This window comes from Myxine glutinosa, chromosome 5 (assembly GCF_964187855.1).
Source record: "Myxine glutinosa chromosome 5, kmMyxGlut1.1, whole genome shotgun sequence".
Taxonomy (NCBI): domain Eukaryota; kingdom Metazoa; phylum Chordata; class Myxini; order Myxiniformes; family Myxinidae; genus Myxine; species Myxine glutinosa.
This window is the reverse complement of record NC_136265.1, coordinates 44,319,771-44,342,403: the sequence shown is the minus strand read 5'-3', so window position 1 is coordinate 44,342,403 and position 22,633 is coordinate 44,319,771. Positions and strand designations below refer to the sequence as shown.

Here is a 22,633-nt window from a genome sequence, read left to right as displayed (position 1 = left end):
TATTTATGTCACTGAATTTTGTGTAACTACATGAAAGTCGGTGAAAATGAGGCTCATTCCCAAAACAAAATTGTACAGCATAGTTTTTGCAACAAAAAAATCTTGTGGGCCTCCGAGGCCCAATCACTGCGTCCAAGGGTTAACCCCTCCCCCCTCACCCCCCCTTTATCCTATGTAACACACTCCAAGATGGTCCGGTCCCTTCCATCATGCAATCTCTATTTTCATCATTCTTACCCATCCACAACACCATACAAGTTCTTGCGTTAGGATTTCAGAAGCAGAGTATTTTGCCAACTCCTTCATTGCTGGTTCTGCGAACTTGCATGGAAAATGTTATTTATAAGCTGCTGGCGCCATCATGTCCATCAAAACGTTTGCTATGATTGGAAACCTATGGTGCTCTATCCTTTCAAAAAGCCGAGTGCCAAGCAATTTTTAAAGTCTTCGGGAGGACTCGGCCGCGGTTCGAGCCACCGACCTCCTCCCAGATTCAGAGTGGAAGCTCCAACCATGGTGCCATAGAGTCTGGATGATGGACTCATTCGAATTAGACCTCCAAACGAGCAAACAGCCGCATCTTCAATATTTCCCACTTTTAATTTTTTTTTCATTGCCACTTGATAACTTGTACAAAACTTCAAATCAATCTCGCTCCGCGATGCTTGTGGGAAGGTAGGGGATTTTCCTTCCCTAAACCGGTCACTTTCATCCCCAAAACATCCAAACCACTTCTGCCCCAGTGATTAAAAACAAATAATCAACAACAAAAAGTGCACCAAAAGCATTCGCAACAACCATTTCCCCTGATAACGTTGCTTCGATCTCGTTGACGACGATGTATTTACACATTTTCACCAAATGCACTTTTAAAGCAATCGTTTCATCACAGCAAGAAAAGTTTGAAATTATTCTCATCAACGTTCAACTTCCAAACATTATGTTGTACTTCAGCCTTTTAAAACGTTATCATGAGGCACATATTCATACCATTCCTGAAAACAATGACAGACCACAGTGCCAAAAAGGAAGTCCTTTGGAAGACTTCTACCGCCGGATAACCAATCAGCTTCATTCCAGTAAAGTACGTTTTGGCTATTAGGTTAACTCCTCTACTACTACAATTGAAGCACGTCACAATCATTAACAAACACCATCCCAGATTCTCTTGGACCCATCATGAGTTTTCACCATCCAGGTCTCATGTGATTGCAGTTGCATCCGCTTTTCCCCCTCTTTACATGTGTCATAGGTACTCCCTGATCCCCTGTCCACACCTCAACATCTCATTTCTTCTCCATCTGCTAAACCCACATTGTCCTCCTATATTAGGACCACCTGTTCTATTCTAACACCACACTCGTTTCAACTAGATCGTGAAAAGACTGCGTGTGTCCGTTGGTCGTTTTCTCCAAATGCGAGTTTCAGAAGGTGGAACGGAGTCCATCCCAGGTATCAAAACATCCACCTTCGTGTGTGTTTGTGCAAGTTGTTGTTGCCAGCTAGATTTCAACACGTGGGTGTCCACCTCAGTTACTTAGTCTAGCTCAAAGTGTCCACCTTAGTTAGCGTGAGTGTGTGTCCTGCCTCTGACAATACCTCTATTCAAAGTGAGGCCCAACGCACGCACGCACACGTTCATATGGGTATCAGCAACCTGCGTTAGATGAGCGTTTCAAACGCAAAGTCCTCTTGATCACATGATCCAGACAAAACCGTGAATGGAAAAAGCAATGCAAATCAAAACATCAAAATGTACTCAGATAGAAGTACGAGGAATAACAAATACAGGTGTAAATCCATTTGATCCCACATTATGAATAAGTGCTATAATTCACCACACAACAATGGAAACGTTACCATGGCAACGGCATTGGAGCTCTGTGCGAGGATCAAGCCTCGGTAAAGCGAGCCCTACACGCCGCCATTTTGCAGAGTCCGCACCAATGACTCCTTTCTGGTCTTATCCTCCTTCTTGCGCTGGAGTAGCTTCAAACATTAAAAAAATGTTTACAAAAACATCTATTCTACAACAGGTTTCTCATTCCATTGTGTGCGAACCACTCATCTATGGTTGATTGTTGTTCAGCATTGATCTCGAGAGCTAAAACTAACAGATGACGATTCCTGTTTCTGGTTATAAAAGAAAATAAGGAGGGATCGTTTTTCATCCTTTCTCCATTTCTGATCAATCACAACTCGTTGAGTGATAGCCAGCGGTCACATGGATATATGAACACAAGAGGAACTCTCCTTGGTAAATATCCCAGGGGGGCTTTTTGCCTCAGGAGTTGGGACGAGGAGGGGGGCAAATGAGAAAGATAGAAAGATTGAAAGAGACCGTTGAATGGAGAAGAGGAAAATTAGAAGAAGCAAAGACGAATAAGGTAAAGGAAGATTGCGACTCGAGTTAAAGGGAGCGAGAGATGGTCTCGTCATCATTCGTGAACACTTTGACTGCCAGATTCTGCCTCTGTCGAAGAATCGTGTGAACTTCCCTGAGGATGCGACTCGAGTGATGATGACGATGAAGATGAAGATGTTGAAGACCTTAGGCTCAAGCTCGTGCTGTCAGGCAGCTGCTCAGTCTCATCGCCTGGCTCTCCATGCCCAGAGATAGCATTTGCGGGTTCTGTGCTGGAAGGAGACTGGTCTGTATCAACACTACTGGCCTATGGGAGGGAAGGGCATGTGGAAGTTGGAGAGATTGTTTAAAAAAGCCAAGAAGATGCAAGAAAGGAAACAAAAGTTAAATCCCCCCCCCCCCCCCCGAGCATTGACTTGTACGTCGACCCAAAGGCTCCCCCAAGGCTGGAGTGATAAGGCACTTGTACAGATATCGAGGCTCATTGAAGACATCAAGCAAAAGAGGGCAACGGATCAAAACAAAATGGAGGCAAATGTGAAAACAGTGGGACAACAAGCAACGGAGGACTACGGCTCAATGAGAGGACTGGTTTAAGGTTGGGAACAGGGTCTCAACAGGTGTGGTAAAACTCACAGGTAGAAATGGGAGAGGCCATGATGTAGCGGAAGGCAGAATACTTGAAAGTCCCCTCTTTGTATGTCCGTCCCATATATTCCCCTTTCCTATTGTCTCCTTCCTTACCTCCCACCAACTTCTCCCCTTTCCTCCACCTACCACACTCTCCTTTGTTTCTCTGCTATCCTTCCCTTTTAACACATTAGATTAGATTAATGAACAGGATTAAATAATTAAATTGATATATGGGAAAATCAAATGCCCAGACCAGGAATCGAACCCAGGTACCTTTGGAAAACCGTACCAGTGCTCTACCATCTGAGCTATCTGTGTGTCCCTGACTGAGCATGCAATTTTCCCACACATATAATTGCCACTCTTTCCATCAATGCTTCCGGGGGACTCGCTGCCAACCATAGGAGCACCAACGGCCTGAACAATAGAGGGTCTTCCTCCAATGGGGGGACGAATCCATGTCCTCTATTATAAACTCGCTCACTCAACGAATGGCACGCAGCATGGCTAACTTGGAGATAATCCACAAGGAATGAATGATCGTTTTAAGGCCATTTTCCCCGCTATAGCGAGGGTTAGCCTTGCGGGCCCCATGACAATCATGGTTCCCTGTTTTGAGGCAATGTTTTTATGGCCGGATGCCCTTCCTGACGCCAACCCTGAGTCACCTCTTACGATGTACAGTACCTATTCTAAACCGGGGTACACACCGGGATCATTCATCCCAGCAAGCTGGTACTCAATTTGCCGACCTCGGAAGGATGACAGGCTGAGTCAACCCACCTGGTGTTAAATTAGCGATCGACCGGGATTCGAACCCAGGATCCGAGAATCCCAAGCCAGCACCCTAACCGCAAAGCCAACACCAGGCTACATTCAAGGTGTTAAATAAATGTATGGTTACACTTGGGGCTGCCAGGATAGCCGAGACATATACACACTCACTTCTGAGGTGTTTAGCCTGTGTTCAAATCTCGATCCAGGTATCAACCGTCTTCCTGGTGTTTTGCATTCAGGGCATGGCATCATTGTGCGCGCCATCCCTCGGATGAACGTTAAACAACAGGCTGTCCCCGATGCTGGAATTGGTGGACGATAAATATCCCACACTATCCTTGGCAAGTAAAATTCCAAATACCTGCCCTAACCTGCAGAGGACATTACATCAGCAGCACCGCTGTGCTCCCAGAAAATGATGCTACTCGCATTACATTGCACTATTATAGGCCTGCAAAGCTTTGTTGCAATTCCATCACACTCCATAATTGTCCCACACAGCACTCATTACCCTGCTGCTGGAGCTTCTGTGTTCAGCACTTGATGTCCGATGGAAAATCCTCTGGACTGAAAGATGAATGGGGTGGAGGAGGAGACAAAAGGAAATATTGAAAGTTTGTAGACGAAGGAGGGGGTGGCTGGAATTTGGGTGGTCAGCAAATATAACAAAGGTATAGTTAGCTTGATGGATTGAGAGAGCGACAAGATTCATGCGACAGATGAGCGGAGATGGAGGGGAGGAGAAGGTATTCAGGTGAGTACCGGGATGCTGGGATTGGACAGTTGGCGATGGTGGAGGAGTGTTTTGTGTAGCTTGGCTCATACACTCGTACGTCTTTTCAGTGGATGCAAGAGAACCTGAAAATTAGGGAAACAATTAGGAACCGTTCATCCCAGAAAGTAAATAAAAAGATTACTGTACCTACAATTGTTATTATTAGAGAAAATCTATTATACAATATTATACAATAAAACCTATCCTTCCATACCTACAATACAACTATTAGAGAAAAACTGTATCTTATATACAGATACAGAATAATGAGAATAGTATGGATAAATGAGGTTCGGAGGAAAGAAGAATCCGCGGGGATTGGGTGGGGAGTCGATGAATGATATATTTATTTGTTTACAAATTCGAAAGTGATTATGAAGATGTCCACTTTCAGCTTATCCTTCCAACTTCAACTGTCCATGAGAAACATCTTTCCCGATCATAAGTCACGATATGACCAAAACACCAACCTTCGAATACAAAACTCGCCTCGACTCTCAAAACCTCATCACCCTCGGCAACAAAACCTACTCGACTCTACTACCTCCCTTTTGACAAACCTGCGATGAGGTTGAACGTCTGACCATGTGGCGACGCATGCACCGGAGAGAACCAATTGAGCATGGAGCTCACGATCGGGAGCTGTCGAAGAACGCCCTGATGAGGTCGGGTTGCAGGAAGTGGGAGAAGCAAAGTCAGAATGCGTCTTCAAGTCAAAAGATTACAGAATAATGAAAGTACTGCTAAGTGAAAACGAAAATACCAATATTGGAGGCAACGCAGTTTCTTCATTGAAAATGGTGTTAATTTTATGCTCGTCTGTCAGCTGTGGAGGCAGAGGTGATCCAAATAGATGATTGCAACATCATGGCTGCACAAATAAAACAAAAGTACCTCCTGCTGAAGCTTCTTCTGGTTAGACTTCTGCAATTCTTCCTCTGCCTCTTGGATCCCCTTCAAAACCATGTCAGTCATGTTCTCCAGAAGCTGTATGAAACATAATAGGATAAACTGGTGCATGTGCTTGGTACACGTATAAACTGGCATTTTAAAACAACTTGCCGACAGTATTGAAATTGCAACCAATTCGAGTTCAAACAGGAGATGGAGATGGACAGGTGCAGGCATGGAAGCACAGACGGACAGAGCCGAGCACGGAAGGACAGACTGTTAGACGCGGTTTTGGAACTGCAGACAGACGGATGGGCAGAGGCAGGCATGGAAGGACAGATGGGCAGAGGTGGGCATGGAAGGAAGGATGGGCGGAGGTGGGTGTGGAAGGATAGACGGGCACAGGCGGGCATGGAAGGACAGATGGACAGAGGCAGACATGGAAGGACAGACGGCCAGATTCGGGTGTGGATGGACAGACAGGCAGAGGTGGGCATGGAAGGACAGGTGGAGAGAGGTGGGCATGGAAGGACAGAGGGGGTGTGGAAAGACAGGTGGGTGTGGAAGGACAGAGGCAGGTGTGGAAGGACAGACAGGCAGAGGTGGGCATGGGAGGACAGACGGGCAGAGGTGGGTGTGGAAGGACAGAAGGACAGAGGCGGGCATGGAAGGACAGACAGGTAGAGACAGGTGTGGAAGGACAGATGGGCAGAGGTCGGCATGGAAGGACAGATGGGCAGAGGTGGGCATGGAAGGACAGATGGCGAGAGGTGGGTGTGGAAGGATAGACGGGCACAGGCAGGCATGGAAGCACAGATGGACAGATGGACAGAGCCGAGCGAGGAAGGACAGACGGACAGAGGCAGCTTTGGAAGTGCAGACAGACAGATGGGCAGTTGCAGGCATGGAAGGACAGATGGGCAGACGTGGGCATGGAAGGACAAACGGACAGATGCGAGTGTGGATGGACAGACAGGCAGAGGCGGGCATGGAAAAGCAGACAGACAGAGCCGGGTATGGAAGGACAGGCGGATAGAGCCGGGCGTGGAAGGACAGGTTGATAGAGGTCGGCATGGAAGGACAGATAGACAGAGGTGGGTGTGAAAGGAAGGACAGACAGACAGAAGTGGGCGTGTCAGGACAGATGCGGGGTGGAAGGACAGATGTGGGCATGGAAGGACAGATGTGGGCATGGAAGGACAGACAGACAGAGGCAGGCATGAAAGGAAGGACAGACAGACAGACAGATGCGGGCATGAAAAGACAGAGGGGGTGTGGAAGGACAGAGGTGGGTGTGGAAGGACAGAGGCAGGTGTGAAAGGACAGAGGCGGGTGTGGAAGGACAGAGGTGGGTGTGGAAGGACAGAGGTGGGTGTGGAAGGACAGAGGCGGGTGTGGAAGGACAGAGGCGGGTGTGGAAGGACAGAGGCGGGTGTGGAAGGACAGAGGCGGGTGTGGAAGGACAGAGGCGGGTGTGGAAGGACAGAGGCGGGTGTGGAAGGACAGAGGCGGGTGTGGAAGGACAGAGGCGGGTGTGGAAGGACAGAGGCGGGTGTGGAAGGACAGAGGTGGGTGTGGAAGGACAGAGGCGGATGTGGAAGGACAGAGGTGGGCGTGGAAGGACAGAGGCAGGCGTGGAAGGACAGACCAACAGAGATGGGCGTGAAAGGGACAGACGGGCAGGGGTGGGCATTTATGGCTGTATTTTGAATTCTTGATCAGACCGGAAACTTTTTTCGGGGGATGAAAACGTTAGTGACAAGTGGAGAGCTTTTCTGATTTATTTTTGTAAATTTGCTGCAAAAACCTCGGTGATAAATTTTTCAATCAAACATAATTCAGTATTCCAATGAGTCATATCTGATTACAACAACAACAACAAAAAAAACCAAGGCAATAACTATTTAAATCCAGCAAAGAAAATAAATTTGAGAGGGAAGTTTCTGCAACTGGACCTGACGGCATCAGCCCACGGGTCCTAAAATCCTGTTCTTCTGCTCTTTCACTCCCTCTCTCTGTTCTCTTCACTCTCTCTTTTGCTCAAGGTCATCTGCCATCTCCTTGGAAATCAGCCAACATCACCGCTTTGCACAAAAAAGGTGCAAAAACAGATCCCAGCAACTACAGACCAATCAGCCTTCTCCCAATTATCAGCAAAGTCATGGAATCAATCATTGCTTCGGATATGAAATCTTTCCTCTTCTCCAATGGCTTGATCTCTGATCATCAATTTGGTTTCAGACCTGGTCACTCTACTCTGGACATGCTGCTTCTGCTTTCTCAACAATGGATGGAGGTCCTCAATGCCAAACAGGAAATTAGAGCTGTCTCCATTGACATATCACGTGCCTTCGATGCGGTCTGGCACCCCGCTCTGCTCACCAAACTGTCCTCCTTTGGTATCCATGGAAATCTCCACGCATGGCTGGCGGACTTCCTCTCTAGTCGTAGTCAACGTGTGGCCCTGAATGGATTTCTCTCATCTCCCCTTCCTGTTCAGGCTGGAGTTCCCAAAGGCAGTGTTCTGGGCCCTGTGCTTTTTCTGCTCTTCATCAATGATCTCTCTGACTCTTGAAAATCCTCTCTATCTCTTTGCTGATGACTCTACTCTCTGTCGCTCCATTCCTCATCCCTCAGATCGGCAGTCTGCAGCCTCCTCACTCTCTGCAGACCTGGACAAAATCACAGACTGGGCAAACAAGTGGAACATGTCTTTCAATCCTGACAAATCTCACACTCTTGCGATGTCTCTCCGAAAAGACCGACTGGACAACCCTCTCATCCACTTTCTGAATAATCCTCTCCAAGAAGTTCTGTCACTCAAGCTTTTGGGTCTCACTAGAGTCCCTGTATAAAGAGAGTTGCGCCATGCGCTGACCCGAGATTTCTGGTCACGTGATTTCGTGGCGCCATTTTGTGTCTAACTTCACCGTGCGTGAACGTCAGCTTGGTACGGGAATGTTGTTTATTGCCAAACAAAATGACTGGTTGTTCTGCTTTTGGTTGTTCAAACCAATCTGGGAAATATAAGATGTATAGATTTCTAAGTGATAAAGTCAGAAGACAAATTTGGGAAGCGAAAGTCAGACGAAAGAGCTGGAAAGCGATCGACTCCTCGAGACTCTGCCAGGTAGGCCCACGCCGCTTGATGATCGATGTTCAAAAGCAATTCTATCTGCTCGGTTTTTTTTTTGGTTGTCTGTCCGTTGAAAACCCTTTTAAAGGGAAGTGATTTGTGTTTGTTTATAATCTTCAAGGAGCTGACCAAAAATGCATTTCCGTGGGAAGAACCCTGCTCAATTTTTTTAGGGTAGTCCTCGCGGACCGCATATTGTCATTGATTGATGAAATGTCCCGGTACAGTGACATTGCCTGGTCTGCGGTTGGGTAGTCTGCGGGCAATGTCACTGTACTTTTTCAGAGGGAATTAATTTTGATTTTATAGGGGTGGGAAACCCATGGTCCGTTTTGTTTTCAGTTGTCTGTCCGTCCATTCAAAACTTATTCCGAGGCAAGTTATTTTTTTGGTTTAAAATCTTTAGCCTAATCGGCCTGCATAAAAGCAATTTTAGGGGGGGACCTGCTCAATTTTTTTGCGGGTTGTGCAGCCATCCATACGTCCAAAATTTGACGAGTTATTGTTTGCTTTGTACAGTGCTCATGCGTCTTGTGAGGGGGATGCTCACTTGTGAGGAGTGAACGGAGTAGTGATGAGTCTCACTTGTGAGGAGTGAACGGAGTAGTGATGAGTTTCACTTGTGAGGAGTGAACGTAGTGGGATGAAGTGTTGGTCTGGTCAGAGTGTTGTATTACGGGCAGAGTTTTCTTACGGTCTGAATGTATGAATCATGTTCTGTACTGAATGTATGAACCAAGTTTTGTACTGAATGTTTACTGTGTTGGGGTGTTGGCCTCATCGTGTTCCTGGTGAAATTAAACAAGTTATGGTGAATACGACGTCTTATCTGTGCTTTTCCATATCTGTTCGACTAGACGAACCATGCACACTGCAGGTATTTCTTAAAGTTTTTTCTCTGTTTAATTACGGCTTGGCGCAGTCGAAAATTAAGTGTTAATTAAGTCGCCAGCTATGAAACATATTAATCGATCAGGCAATATCCATCAGAGTTCTGGGCAAGGGTGTAGTAATAAATGAACGTTTCAATCTTACTAGATGCCGATGACGTTTTCCTTATGTCAGAGACAGAAGCTGACTTGCAGCTTGTTAAATCATTACAATGGAAATTGAATATAAATGTCGATAAAACTAAAGTTGTACACTATAGAAATATGGCAATACCACGTACAGAATTTGTTTTAAGTGTGTTAGACTATATGTCGGCTGGAAGTCCTACACCGACCGGAATTGCTCTCGGCACCCTTTAAAAAATATTGGATATGCCCACACTCCTTTCTAAAAGTTATTAAAATTCAGAGAACGACAGCATTGGTTTGTCTTACTTATAATGTTAGCTCTTATATGCAGTGTTGGCTTGTAATATGCATTGCCATACCACTTTTAATATCACCACACAGCTCTTTTTCACGGCAATAGCTGAGTTTTTGACAAAACAAATATCACCTGTATGTAATAATAAGACTAAATATGTGTAGTAAATTTTTTTTTAGCAGGTTTAGAATATATCACCCCATATCGCGAATGTACATGTATATCTAATCCGACACACTTAGACACAAAATGGCGTCCAAATTTGAGTTGACACAACTCTCTATATACAGGGACTCTAGGTCTCACTATCTGCCATGATCTTTCCTGGGAAAACCACATTTCAAATCTGGCCTCCAAAGCCAGTCGCCGACTGGGCATCCTCTGTCGTGCGAAGTCCTTCCTTGGCACACCTGAGCTCCTCACCACATACAAGGCTTTCATCCGCAGCTCAATGAAGTACTGCTCTCCCCTCTGGGCTGGTGCTCCTGCCTTACACCTAGCTCGTCTTCACGCTGTTGAAACCAAAGCGTTCAGATTCATTGGAATCTCCCGCGATGAAGCTAACTCCAAGGGACTTTCACTCACTCACCGCAGGCAGGTTGGTGGTCTTTCCGTCTTCTACCGACTCCTCTCTGGCCTTGCCCCCCCAGCTCTCTCTGGGCTCTGTCCCCCAAATATTCCTGCAGGTCGCACAAGATCTGCCTGCAACCCTCTTATGGTTAAACTGCCAAAATCAAGACTCTCTGCTCACCTTCACTCCTTCATTCCTCCTTTCTCCCGCCTCTGGAACAAACTCCCTCACTCTCTTCAATCCCACTCCACCCTCCAGGTCTTTAAAACAGCTGTTCACCACCATCTCTTATCTTCCCCCATCCAAAACCTTGATCTTTTCTACCCCCGCTAATTTCACCCCAAATCCACTTTTTTGAAATACCAACTTCTGTCCTGGAAGTGCTTCGTGTCCTTGTGTTTTATACTTCTCCCACCCCCCCCCCCCCTTCCCACGCCTCCCCCCAAAAGCCCTCTCCCTCCCACACATCTCCCTGCTCTCAAATGTTGTGTTTGTGTGCTTCCCCTTCTCTCCCCATCTTGTCTTCCGCTCCCTCTTTTTATATATTTTGTTTGTCTGGTTGATTTGTTTGTGAAATAAATGTTTGCTCTTTCACGAGCCTCGATTCAGTATACAAAAAAAAAAGAGGCAGAAAAAAAAAGAAGTCAAACTCAAAAGAACATGAATAACAATGTAAAGACAACATACCCGCCCCCTTTCTTCCACTTCTCGGCCTGCTTCCACGATAGTTTGTACCAACGCTGTCATGTCCAATTCCTCCGTTACCATTCCAATGTAAACACAATCCAACCGTCCACCTGCCCTTGGGCCTACATCACACGCACATACAATGTAACACATGAAAGAATAACGAATGAAAAAGAACAATCAAGTAAAGTCTTTACTCCCAGAATGCCATACAAACATATTCAACCCCACAGGGGATTATGAAACTCCATTAACTCAGCAAAAATGGCACATTTGCAACTCCCAGATATATAATTTTAACCTGCGTAAGGAGAATATGTGGGGGGTGAAAATCAAGGTGGGGGAACAAAAATTCTGCTGCTTCGACTGCATCATATATCGGTGTCATCGAAATCCATTTCCTCTCGCTTTCTGCTTACCAAAGGCCAAAGGGGCGTCAGGAAGCAACGATTTCAACTTCTGTCCTAGTTCCTGATTAAACTTCTCCAGTTCCACCTGCCGGTGACTTGGATGCAACTCCAGCCCAGATACTTCATATCTAGAGGAAAATGATGGCATAAACGTTCAAGAAACAATGACAGGCAACAAAACAAAGTAGAGATTTGTAATTAAAAGGAAAAATTAAATTAAAAAGTTTTGCTAATTTTTGCACCATGCTAATTTCGCAACTCCAACCGGCAATTAGGCCTACTGCGGTTCATACTCCATCGGGCATTGCTCTAAGATGCTACGCCGACTTTCAATAACTTGTATGCAAATATATTGTGCGTCGTTTTCCAAACGGAACTCGTATTAACCATAGTCAGAATTTGGAGAATGAAATTCCTCAACCAACTGTTGAGGGAGACATGATAACTGCCGTGGGAGTGAAGCTGAAGTGATGTTATAGGTGTGAGGCCCTCTTCAAAGCAAGACATGGAAGCTTAGAAAAAGGGGCTCATGCCACAAACTCCCGCAGTGGATAGAATATATCTATAAACATTTATTTGAGAAAATTTATCATCCTTTTTTCTGCCAATGCACACCGACTCTAGCACATCTAAAGACTACTTTTCCAAAGTGAGATTTGGTGTCACTACTACAAGGGTTGACTGAATGCAACACTTTTGTCCAATAAACAGCCAGGAAAGTCATGTCAAGCCAGAGATCCTGGATTCTGATTGGTGGGAAATGTGTGTGCAATCAATCCATGCTATATCATAAAAGATGGGCTGAAGGAAAAATAGTTTGTACTTTGTCTGCAGCCAGGCAACGTTCTGCATATGGTCACACTGATTTATATCACAAAATACGGTTATCTGCCCAAAAGAGGCAAATGTTTCAGGTGAGCTCACCGCAAGGCACCTAGACCAGCCCAGCATCGTTCCTCTAGGTAAGCGAGTGGTGGAGCTGAGAGCGCCGTGTGCCGGAGGGCAGTTCGTAGATGCCATGACAGCAGCATGGTGGGCACTCGGGCTGAAAGGGCCTCGCACAGAGATTCCATGTCGGCATTGCTGGTGCCCAGGGCTATGTTCCAACGTGGAAAAAGGGTGCGATGAATCAGTGCCAAACCTCAATGAATATGCGCAGCATACAAACTGTTTACGTAATGGTGAGAGTGTTATAAACATGCAGGGATACATAGAAAGTCTGGAAAAAAAAATGACCTTCACTAAAAACCACAACTGAAAAATGTGAGATATTAAATAATGATATCAAACAACGAGCTAAAATTTAAATAAATAAATGTCCTCCACTGTTCACATAATATACTTTCTTCGACCATTCGATGGGTAATTGAAAGGTTTCTTTTTTTGTTTGTTTGTTTTCAAAAGGTTTCAGAGCCAGGAAACTCGCCTACAGCTGCCAAAAGCCGAATACTGACCGGAAACTACAGAGTAAAGGACAAACATTTTGGGTTTTGTTGGTACAAGACCATTCCTTCATGGTTTTGAGATCGGGTCGGAGCCTTGTACACATTCAAAACCTTTTGGAAGATAGATTCCTCCAAAAACTACATATACAAAACATGTGAGAGGAGAGGAGAGTGGATGGGGCAGGAGACAAGGGGAGTGAAACAGGAGAGCGAACGCTGTAAAGACGAGATGGTATTCATAGACTACTTACCCCCACACAGTCTTGAGAAGGACTTGGTGCATGCCAACTCTTCTGTTTTTTAAGGGGTTTTTTCTTTCATCTAATATGGCTGCCAGACCATGTGACCGATGACATCATAAATTTACATTCTCTAATATAATTGTTGCGCAGATCACGCTCAAGAAATTTCAAACTGATCAGACTAAGCGTTGTATTTGTCGAATTATGACATCATAATTAAGGCACCAATGGATGTCATCATTAACAACACTTATTCCCCATATGGAGTTCTTTACAATGACCCATGTTTCAATTTTTTCCATGGAGCAGTTTTGGAGATTATAGAGGTGCAACATTTTTCCAAGATGGCATCCGTACCATGTGACCTATGACATCATAATTATCACTTAGAATTCTACAGGAGGAAGCGCTCCTATGGTATGAAATTTCGTGTCAATCAGACCAATGCTTGCTGAGAAAATGAATTTTAAAAATGCAGACACGTACATACGTACGCACGCAACTGATTGCTTAACCCTGCTTTTCGCTTCGCGGGCGCAAGGTAAAAAGGGAAAGGTGGTTTGGAGTAATAATCAGAGGAGGGAAATGTATGGCCCAAAGAGTTAGAGGTGGGGGCAAGGAGAGAAGGGGTAAAAATTCTGAAATTTGTTTAAAATAAGAAGAAAATAGTGATTGAGGGGATAGATGGATAGATAGATGAATGGATGAAGTAATTCAATAAATAAATGATTGAATGAATGAAACAAAAGCAATTCACCTTCATCTTTTGCATATTCGGTGAGAACAATAGGTGAACAAATCAACTTTTGTCTTTTTGGATGCACACTTGACTTACCGGAACAGCCAATTGCAAATGAAGAGTAAATCAGCAAACGACACAGATTCACTGATGACCGATTCCTGAATATCTGCATTTCATTATGCAACGGCGTCCACAAAAAAGACATTCCAGAATCGTGGAACAATTTGGGAAAACTCATGAGCCCGACGTCCTACTCGTGCGGCGTAAATTACAACAGTCGTTTCAAACTGATAGACCGGATCTTCATCCAGACCTTCTCCAAAATCGAATCGGCTTGTTATTTATCACCTACCCAACTCATCCTCCTAGTTTTGTCATAATCCGTCCACAACTTTCTGAGATGTCCTGCTCTGCATAGTTTTTGGCCCTCTCACTCAATGTTGAAGAATCACTTGGATCTGGATCCAGATCTTCACTAAAACCTAATCAATTCGTCAATTGTTCAAGTGAGTCACTTGTTCACATACTTAACCAGTCAACCAGATTTTGTCTGAATTTGTCCATTACGTTTTGAGATATCATGCTCACAGACAAACAGCCAGGGGTGAAAACAACCTCCGTCCACCTTTGGTGGCAGGGCAAAAATCCACATCTTAAAAAAAAGAAGTACCAAACAAACCTATATGATGGATAAAATCCTAATTAACAGTATACCACTGTAGTTATGTGCCAAAAAGGTGAACAAGTGAGTACACGGTTCATTTACCGGCAGCTGTGACAAGGGGGCTGAAACGCAAGCAGAGTCCATCGTCATCCAGTTCCACCTCGCTGAGCCCGCTTGCTGGGACGGCTTGCCGTAGCTCTGAGCACAACTGGGACATGGATGACAAAGCATGCCCCAACAATCAAATACCATCAACATGAATGCTCAAGAGGCACTAACGTCTAACTGGCAAAAGTTATCTCACACAAGTATAGACAAGGAACTTGGACGCAGGAGGAGCCCATCGGATCCATTAATTCTGCGCTACATCTCCACCATATCAATTTGATCCAACAGTTTATCAACTGGAAATTCATGAGGGAAGGAGGAGGTGGGGGTTGGGGAAGTGGCGAACACGGTTTTAAGATGAGGAATGAACAAACACAGACGGCACATTCACCTTTTGACAAGACAAGATCCTCTCACAGACAACAACCCTGACAGGTATCCAATCACCCATCCTTACCTCAGCTACCCACCATTCCTGACATACCCCTCAATCCCCCATGCTTCGAGTTACCAAACACAAAATTATTAATACAATTGGACCCCGACAATCGCGCTGGATACGTTCCTGGAAAATGCCGCGAATGTCGAATCCGCGAATGTGGGGGGCATTTATTTATTTATTTTTTGCTAAATGGTGGAAGAATGCTTGTGGAAAAGCTATGACACAGAACAAACATATGACACAGAACAAACCTATGGCACAGAACAAACCTATGACACAAAAAAAACCTATGAAAGAACAAACCTATGATACAGAACAAACCTATGACACAGAACACACAACATAATAAAGGGAACAAGCATTCTGAGTATTGCGCTGCAATACATGTCCTCTACCGGCAGTCTGTCATCCGGAAAACTGTTGGGGAAATTACCAAGGGTTATTTATCCATAGGTTCTGAATCGTTCCCAATCGCTAATTACCTCAGGACAGGCTCACCTGTGATTCGCACTCGGGACTTCAATGTATACACCTTGCAGACAGGTCAGCAGAAGCACGAGAAAATAAGTTGTTGATAAAGAACCTTTTGAGTCACTAAATATCAGTAATTTATTATATTTTCCGGTTCACGATCAATGATCGATGTGTGTATATATATGTTGCTCGGCTTGGCTCCGCCCCTCCCGAAAGCGCGCGCTGTGTCGCGCTGTTGACGTTCGCGAGACGAGGCTGAGGGCGCACTGTGCGGCTTGAGGAGAACTCTAGAATAAACAAGAGATATCCTTAAAAAAAAAAATTTTCGTTTAATTAACGATTTCTGCCAAACCACGCGCCCTATTGCAAATTCCAAAAGGACATTTTAGTAGATTGACATGCTGAACAGATCTTTGAAGTTTCCCCTCGATTGGATCAAAAATGAGGGTGAGGTCGGTTTTAAAGGTTCATGCTTAAAAACGTCATAACTCTGAAACCACGTGACGCATGACGTCAGGCTCGCTGCCTTTTTTGTTCGTCATGGGTATGCGATTCTGCCTGCAAAGTTTGGCCTCGATCTGTTCAGCCGTTGCAGAGAAAAAGGGGTTTTCGTGTTTTCACGAAAAACAATATGGCGGCCGAACCACGTGACCTGTGACGTCATAATTACCATTAAATATTCTACAGACCGATTCCCTCCTATGGTGAAAATGTGATCTCAATCGGTCCAATTATTGCAGAGAAATTGGTTTTTAAAGGAAATTAAAACTTAAAATGGCACTGAGTTAAGAATCATCAGAATTATCAGAATTCCCAAAGTTCAAAGTGCCATAACTTTGTCAAAAATGATCGAAACGTCGTGAAATTCGAACTTGATCTGTAACTTATCATGAGGAAACCATGTGCCAAGTTTGAAATCATTAGCATTAAGGCTTTAGGAAAAAAGTGCGGAAAACTGTTCTTTGCGTGACGGACTGACGGACGGAGTGCAAACCTATAGTCCCCTCTGGGGTACATTGGTAGGGGACTAATAACAGGAGAAAGGGGAAACGCCAACAGCAGGGCAGAGTGAGAAAATAGCCGGAGTCGGCCAAAAAAGGGATGCAAGTAATTATGAGGGGCAAGGGAGAGTGCAAAGGGTGGACAAGATGGATATATAAGGGTTCAGAGTACCAGGAGCATGAGGACGGGTAAGATAATTGAAGAGGAGATAGGATGAATCTGTGCACGAGAGAAAGCAGGTTTCTGTGGAAGAATTCCACGGCTGAATTAATACCAGCGGCGGTGGATAGAGGAGACCAGTCCGGATTATTTTTTTAAACCGCGGATGCAAAGCGCGAGTGTAGAACCAAGTCACATGTTATGGACCGTGAATACACAGGGTCTGTGAATGTTGGGACGACGAATGTCGAGGTCCGACTGTGTATCTAATAATGCTTCTGCTGCCACCGCCCTTGCAGGGACACTATTCCATGCATCCATTACTCTGGGTGAAAGACCCCAACCTTGTTACCATCCTAATTTGATAGGCCCTGTTACCAGAAAAATTATCACAATCGAAAAAAATAATATCCAAAGCAATGACCTGCTGGTGCACACACCGAGGAATTGGTTCGTGTGAGCCAAAAAAATGCGCCGCAATACAAAAACGGAAGCCTGACCATCACAGATCCGAAGAAAGAGCATTGTTCTTGTATCCAATAGCAAAAATAAATTACAATTTTGCGAGAACAAATTCCAAATTACTGCCACCTTCAGTCGAATGCCAGGCCTCGCTCGCCGGTTTCATGAAGGACTTGGAATATCAATCATTCCTTGCACCCTCCCTCTCCCCCCTCCCCCCACCCCCATGCCATCACAAAGCCTTCTCCATTACCCAGCGGTTAAACGAGTCTTGCAGCTCGCTTTCACGTTGTTGCAAATCGGAGAATTCCACACCAGCAGCTGTAAAAACACATCATGTTTTATAATATGAACAACTCAAATAGAATTACAAAGCTGAGACTTATTAGCTTATAAAATATGTTTAGTCTGCTTGTATGTATGTATGTATGTATGTATGTATGTATGTATGTCTTTCCGACAATTGGGGTTGGGTTGGATGGGTTTGGGGTGGGGGAGGTTGAGGACTTGAAGTCACATTTTACATTTCACGGAGCGGATGTTCCGCATGTCCCCGCTGGTGGTCTATATAAACAATATGCTTATTCTGGCTGTTTGTCTTTCCAACAATTTTCTCTTAAACTCCTCGACCAGTGACCGTAAAACCCAGATTATTATGAAGGTCTTTGTCCGAGGAAGGAGTTACGGTTGTATATTATTTTCCCATTACCAATCACCTTGTATGTTTTTATCATTTAGATTACTTATTCACTATTCTTACTGAAGAATCGTGATGACGAAATCTCGTGAGATTGTGAAAAAAACGTTTTTAATTTACGAGTATTTTTAACATTTGTGGTGGGGGAGTTGAGGACTTTTGAGGAGTTGGGAGAAGGGATTGAGGAGTTGGGATTAGGAAGTGGGGAGTTGAGGACTTTTGAGGAGTTGGGAGAAGGGATTGAGGAGTTGGGATTAGGAAGTGGGGAGTTGTGGACTTGTAGAATAAATGGGGAGGGGAGGACAGAGAGTTGGAATAGGGGAGCAGAGAGGGGACAGACTTTCGGGAGAGGGAAGGTTGAGGCTTTGGGGTCGTGTTTAAGGACTTGCGGTGGGGGAGGGAGGATGAAGACTTCGGTCCCAGCTTTAATTTCTATTTAATTTTTATATTTCCACTCACTTCCCCACCCCCCCCCCCCCCCCCCCCTACCCCTCTCACTCCACCCACCCACCAAGAAAGACTTATGCTTGGGCTAAAAAGTAGGGAAGTTAAGTTATTTTGACTAATATATTTGTGAATTCATTAACAACAATAATCTAGGACTAGGCGATCCGACTTCACTTGTTACTCAATTTCAAATCCCCACCGACCTACCGCCAGGCAGGTTTTGCTTCGACAAAACAAATTTGAAGATGACGACAGGACAATCGACCTCATCGTGCACCTGCAAAGACAGCACAACTGTTTTGATGTGTATTGGAATAATGTTCTCTGCTGTTTACACTCTCCTCACAAACAATATATTTGAGTTGGCTAGCCTTGTCGTCCCCCAAAAAGGGCAACCAACAGAAGTTCCAAAAACTGACAACGACTAGATTTGATCATCGTCAAAGGTTTCGCTTCATATCCTTATCCTAAAATGTGCGCCATTGAGCAACAAATGCAACTTAGTCAATTTCTCTGTCAATTCTGTGAAGGCAGCCATGTCTCGCCTTTGCGGGTCTTTCCGTCTGGTTTGCAACAATAGCACTTATTCCTGTCCTAAGCTCTGGAACTGCCCAGTGTCGGTTCTCATCCTCAATTGAAATTAGCCAATCAGGTCGCTCGGATTTTAGTGGGGCAAAACTCCCCAAAGTGAAGACCCAGACACGTTGCAAAATTTGGCATCCATGTTCCAGTATCGTGTGGACATGCAACCAACTGAACGTCAAAGATCAGTGGTGGGGAACCTTTCATCGTCTGAGGACAGTAACAGCTGTTGTTAAACGGAACTCCGAGTCAACTTCCTGCTTCTTAACGCCCGCCATTGTATCAACCACGGACAACGATAATACAAATTATTCACTTATTTCACCGCTTTTTAATCCTCAAACTGTTCAGAATTTTGTTTTAAAGGCAATGGTATTCCAAAATAATTTGTATTCATACTCATTATTTATGCACTAAGATATGTGTGTATGTGTATGTGTATGTGTATATAATATAACAAATATCATGAAACATTTACATTTTGTAGTCCATTGTATAATTTAAATAAACATAAATGCAAATTTCGCATGTGGAAAAAGTAAGTACACCCTTGGATCTAATAGGTGGTATTGCCCCCTTTGGCAGAAACAACCTCAAGTAGGCGTTTCTTATAACTGTCTACCAGTCTCTGACATCGACTGGGAGAAATTTTTGCCCACTTCTCCATACAGAATTCTTTCAACTGTGCGATGTTTGAGGGGTTTCTTGCATGCACAGCTCGTTTCAAATCCCCCCACAACATCTCGATGGGATTTAGATCCGGGCTTTGACTTGGCCATTCCAGAACCCTCCATTTCTTTCTTTTCAGCCATTCCTTCGTGGATTTACTGGTATGTTTAGGGTCATTGTCATGTTGCAAGGTCCACCTTCGGTTGACCTTCAACTTTCCGACAGATGGCCTCACATTATCCTCAAGCACCCTCTGGTACAATGAAGAATTCATAGTGGATTCTATGATGGTGAGCTGCCCAGGCCCTGATACAGCAAAGCTGCCCCAAACCATAATATTTTCACCACCATGCTTCACAGTTGGTATCAGGTTCTTGTGGTCAAATGCTGTCTTTGGTTTTCGCCAAACATGTCTTCTGGTACTGTGGCCAAATAGCTCTACCTTTGACTCGTCTGTCCAGAGAACATTGTTCCAGAAGTGCTGGTCTTTGCCGAAGTTTTCATTGGCAAACTTTATTCTTGCCCTGATGTTCTTTCTGGACAGCAAAGGTTTCCTCCTGGCACACCTCCCATGTAGATCAAATTTGTGCAGCCTCTTTCTAATGGTAGACTCGTGCACTTTGACATCAACAGTAGCAAGAGCTACCTGTAGGTCCCGTGATGACATTCTGGGGTTCTTAGAGACTTCTTTCAGCATCTTGAGGCCTGCTCTCAAGCTGAACTTGCTGGGGCGGCCTGGCCTGAACAAGTTGGCAGTTGTTTGGAATCTTCTCCACTTGTGGATGATCTTCCGGACAGTCGAACGATTGATTTCAAATTGTTTGGAGATCTTTTAAAATCCATTCCCAGACTCGTAGGCATCTATAACCTTCTTTCTGAAGGCCTCAGATAGCTATTTTGATCTAGGCATGGTGATGCTGCACACTTCAACAACAAAGAGCAAACCAAACTAAATGTCTGAGGTTTATATATGACAGGTTCCTCCAAGATCCTCTCTAACGATGTTCTAATCATTTGCACCTGAGTTGGTGCACCTGATTCTAATTTTAGGTATTTGAAGTGGTGATAAATGTAGGGGTGTACTTACTTTTTCCACATGCGAAATTTGCATTTATGTTTATTTAAATTATACAATGGACTACAAAATGTAAATGTTTCATGATATTTGTTATATTATATCACCTTTATATATCAATATTGTTGAAATGAAGATCAAATAGCTGTATGTTGAAATATGTTGAAAAAGTCAAAACTTTACATGGGGTGTACTTACTTTTCCACGTGACTGTATGTGTGTGTGTATGTATGTATGTATGTATGTATGTATGTATGTATGTATGTATGTATGTATGTATGTGTGTGTGTGTGTGTGTGTGTGTGTGTGTGTGTGTGTGTGTGTATGTATGTTGTGTATGTATGTGGTGTATGTATGTATGTATGTATGTATGTATATGTATGTATGTATGTATGTATGTATGTATGTATGTATGTGTATATATGTATGTATGTATGTGTGTATATGTATGTATGTATGTGTGTGTATATGTATGTATGTATGTATGTATGTATGTATGTATGTATGTATGTATGTATGTATGTATGTATATCTTGAACTATACGGGTGTGCAATGGTTATACATGTACTAAGATACAGAGCTCGTGTGTGGTTGCGAGGACAGTACTTCCTGTTCATTTTCTGCCAAGACTGATGCTCTCACTTGTCGCGGTGAATACAGTTATACAGTATACACCAATAGGGATTAAATCAGTTCTGACATATCTTTGGAAATTAATAATGTGACTTTTATCATTTCTACATATTTCTTCTTCTTCTTCTTTTCATTTTTATGCCATTTTTATGCTACACATTTGATGTCATTTTTATGCCATTCTTTTTATCATTTATGACACCAAGCTGGCTGCCAATGTCAGTTTCATTGGCGAGGCTGCCGCAGGATACAACCTGGATCGGTCGCCACCCCGACGTAAGACACTCGACTGCAAGTGCAGGAATTTTGAATTTGTTCAGGGTGCCGGCGATAGGTCGCCTTCTCTTTGTGAAGGACACCGTGCGATCCCGAACGTACACCAACTAATGCCAGCAAACGGGACATCCAGTTTAATGTCATCCAAGGGACAGCACACACGATGACTTACCCTGCATGTGAAACACCAGGATGGCAGTTTATAGCTGATTCACACCCTGGCTAGATAGATAGGAGGCAAGCCTGCATACCTGCACGTTATCCCGCCAGTCCTTCCTACATAATAACTACCGGTACTTGAAATACTAAACTAAATAACACCACATGTGCTGGATCAAAACGTGCGGCAGGCCGTAACTGCTCCACTGGCCTGAGGTTCCCCAGGCCTATTTTAGATGAATTTCGGACTTTGCCTTTGCACCACGCACGGTAAATGCTTACCGAGATCTTGATGTTGGGAAGAAGTTTTAATTTGTCCAACAGATTCTGGCTCTGAATAGACGAGGGCAGAAAAGGTGGGGATAAAATGCACTACATCAACAAGTCACAATCATAAAAAATATTGTCCTTAAAAGGGCAATCTACAACAAATTAAGGTTTGGAATGGTCAATCTTGCAGCAGTAAGCATGAGACCAATATCAGGTGTGAACACATGTTGAGCAAAGAATGAACTAAAGGGTGAGTAAAGTGGAAAAATATGAAGAGTGCACCAGCTGGGTGGCGAGGCGGATGCATTGCAGGATTGCCGAATTTCCTAGGAGCTGCAGAGAGAGCCAAAGGGGCAGCGGGCGAAGCCGGTCAGCTGGACGACTGGACACCAAGCTGGCTGCCAATGCCTGGATGAATGGAAGAGCAAGAAATGGACGTTGAAGTTTTTTGTTGACAAATACATCATTTAGGTTTGTCCGACATTTACAAATATTTACAACATAAATTTAGGTTTAAAAAATCTT

General features: G+C 44.2%; 1 protein-coding gene across 2 annotated transcripts in view; it reads right to left on the bottom strand.

The window, feature by feature from the left end:
- Positions 1 to 581: 581 nt before the first annotated feature.
- PDXDC1 (pyridoxal dependent decarboxylase domain containing 1) overlaps positions 582 to 22,633 on the bottom strand; it is a 97,593-nt gene continuing 75,541 nt past the window's right edge. For both annotated transcript variants that reach the window (XM_068117194.2, XM_068117195.2), the window contains exons 12-24: positions 22,391 to 22,516; positions 22,121 to 22,171; positions 18,651 to 18,720; positions 17,553 to 17,620; positions 14,755 to 14,860; positions 12,484 to 12,655; positions 11,569 to 11,687; positions 11,150 to 11,271; positions 5,445 to 5,537; positions 5,111 to 5,207; positions 4,538 to 4,633; positions 4,287 to 4,342; positions 582 to 2,672 (exon numbers count right to left, since the gene is read on the bottom strand). In XM_068117194.2, coding sequence (XP_067973295.1) covers positions 2,439 to 2,672; positions 4,287 to 4,342; positions 4,538 to 4,633; positions 5,111 to 5,207; positions 5,445 to 5,537; positions 11,150 to 11,271; positions 11,569 to 11,687; positions 12,484 to 12,655; positions 14,755 to 14,860; positions 17,553 to 17,620; positions 18,651 to 18,720; positions 22,121 to 22,171; positions 22,391 to 22,516 — 1,410 coding nt within the window. In that variant the 3' untranslated portion in view covers positions 582 to 2,438. The remainder of the gene's footprint in view (positions 2,673 to 4,286; positions 4,343 to 4,537; positions 4,634 to 5,110; positions 5,208 to 5,444; positions 5,538 to 11,149; positions 11,272 to 11,568; positions 11,688 to 12,483; positions 12,656 to 14,754; positions 14,861 to 17,552; positions 17,621 to 18,650; positions 18,721 to 22,120; positions 22,172 to 22,390; positions 22,517 to 22,633) is intronic.